This window comes from Ixodes scapularis, unplaced genomic scaffold (genome assembly GCF_016920785.2).
Source record: "Ixodes scapularis isolate PalLabHiFi unplaced genomic scaffold, ASM1692078v2 ptg001339l_1___fragment_2___debris__unscaffolded, whole genome shotgun sequence".
In the NCBI taxonomy this organism is placed as follows: domain Eukaryota; kingdom Metazoa; phylum Arthropoda; class Arachnida; order Ixodida; family Ixodidae; genus Ixodes; species Ixodes scapularis.
In genome coordinates, this window is record NW_024610138.1 from 63,878 (window position 1) to 66,319 (window position 2,442).

The following is a 2,442-nucleotide window of genomic DNA, read 5'->3' on the forward strand; positions in this document are numbered from 1 at the left end:
ACTCTGTCGATTTTGTGCTACAGAAGTGAGTGACAGCTCGTTCCCCTTTTTAGAGATACCGCGCGAACGACTGACGGCGGCGGAGAAGGGGCTGTCGTGCTGACGTCCTGCTCCGCCTGTTCCAGCGGTTGCAGGAGAGCGTACGCTTGGCGCAGAGCGGTTGTTCCGGTCGCTAAGGTCACAACGAACCCAGTCCCAGCTGAAGCGCTCGGTTCAAGTGTCCGAATTACAGTTTGTGTAGTCCGGAAATTCAAAATAAACGGCTGCAGTTTCTTCGCTTGACACTCGAGGAACCACGTTGAAGCATTGGTGCATGCTCATCGGTTTAAGATCATTCGTGTATGGTCGGAACATTCGATACATTGGAGTCGCTACTCGTTGTCGTCTGATCCTGACTAGGAACGGGAGACTTCGTCGGAAAACTCACCGCACTCTCCAACAGGCGTGCCGGCGTATAGGACCAGATCGATATTGTCGCTGTAGCGCAACATATCTAATTAAATTTCGCTCAGCTACGATGTCTCCATGGCTATCACGGTGATGAGAGACGCCGATTCAGAAAACATGTGGGTAGCATCGGCGCCATCAGCGCAGTTAAACCGTGTGGTCACACCTAATGGCAAACCGCCAGCTCGCTGCTAACGCTGTCATTCTCCTACTGCCGAGAGAACTTCCGGTTCCGGTGCGAGAGTACGTCACGATCATAAAAATTACGCCGCGGCTCGTTTTTGGGGGGAGTTGGAAAGGAATAAAAACTCGATATTTAATTATTTCTTCGCGTATAAGTTAATAAACTGAAAAGAAAACGGATGCCTGATTGGCATTCAGTGAACATCGAAGGTGTAATATAAACGACGTTTGGCAAAGGTAAAAAAAAAGTAATTTTATGGTTCCTTTGAAGACCTTCAAAACGAACTACTTTTAAGGTTAGACGAATCAGTGCAGACCGATGGGCCCGAGATCGCGAGCTCATTCGCCAATCTTTTAGAGGGGGCCTGAAGGCCTTTGATGAAGGCCTTTAATGTGCTCTTCCAAGACGAGTCTATGACTGACAGTTTAACGCCCTCTGCTTTCGTTTCCAGATAATGAAAGAGAGAGACCGACCCACCTCCCAGATCATTGATGGCTTTCGCTTGCCTGGATATTTCTCCGAAGAGGTCTATCGGAGTGGTCTACGCTACCAACCGGAGGAGACCGACATCGTATTGGTCACCGTCCCCAAAGCCGGCACTCACTGGATATTAGAAATCGTCAGAGCATGCTTCCGAGTCGTCAGGGGTGTCAGTGCGGGCTGGAGCTTTCTCGAGATGCACGGTCTGGACGGCATCTTCAACGCCGAGAGACCGCGAGTCATTTTTACTCATCTGCCCTTTCACTTGACGCCCTTCTCGCCGTCCACAAAGTACATCTACCTCGCTAGGAACCCTAAAGACTGCTGCGTGTCTTATTACCATCACACGAAAAAATTGCGTGCTTACGGCTTTCAAGATGGAACATTTGACGAGTATTTTGAGCTTTTCATTGAGGGCCTCACGGACTTTGGCAGCCACTATGAGAACCTTTTGTCTTGGTACGCCAAGAAAGACGAGCCTAACGTGCTGTTCCTAACGTACGAGTCGATTCATGCTGACATAAAGGAATCCGTGCTCAAGATCGCTGGTTTCGTCGATGACGAACTCGCTAAGGCGCTTGCGGAAGACGAAGCAAAAATGGCAGCTGTAATTGACAGTACGAGTGTGACAAAGATGACGAAGGATTGGGATGCGCAATTCGTGAGGAAAGGCGTCGTTGGAGACTGGAGGAATCACTTTTCAGAAGAACAGTCCAGGCGGCTGGAGCAAAGGTTCTTCAAAGAAATGGAGGGTACTTCTGTGCCAAGGCTATGGGATAATGTGGACTGGCTTCTAGACCGGAAAGAAGCTGCTGAGATGACTGTGTCTGTTTAATGTGCTAGATAATAAACCATAATTACTTCGTTCCACTGTTACTGATAAGATCGATTTCTGTCTTGTTTATCATTGTCTTTGCTGTTTTCGACTATATAGTTGGAGAGAGCCGAAAGCAAAACTTCAATCATAAACGTAACACCCTGCGTTTTTATGTTTGCTGTTTTCTTTTTCGAGTCTCGGCCATCTTCTTGTAGTATTATCGCCAGTGAGTTTGCCCCAATACAAAAGCCAAAGGGAGAATCAGGAAGGGTGATGATAATAAGTCAAGCCGTACATTTTTAATTTCTCAGTGGCTGTAACTCAACTGAAATTTCATGTATACATTCATTGAGATGAATGAAATAAATATTTTGGGTTGGGGAGCTCAAGGCTTTAACTACGATACATTTCAGAACGTTGCTAGGAACCCCTTGATTGGAGTGGACGAGCTATGGCTTAATTTTAAACCTAGGGTGCATTCATATGTGCGTTCCAATGCGCGTAAACTATCAGA

The 2,442-nt window shown here is 47.2% G+C and overlaps 1 protein-coding gene across 1 annotated transcript; it reads left to right on the forward strand.

Moving 5' to 3' along the window:
* Positions 1–1,085: 1,085 nt before the first annotated feature.
* LOC115323563 (sulfotransferase ssu-1) lies at positions 1,086–1,946 on the forward strand. Its single transcript, XM_029983949.2, has one exon. The coding sequence runs from the start codon at positions 1,086–1,088 to the stop codon at positions 1,944–1,946; it is 861 nt and encodes a 286-aa protein (XP_029839809.2).
* The last annotated feature ends 496 nt before the right edge of the window (positions 1,947–2,442 follow it).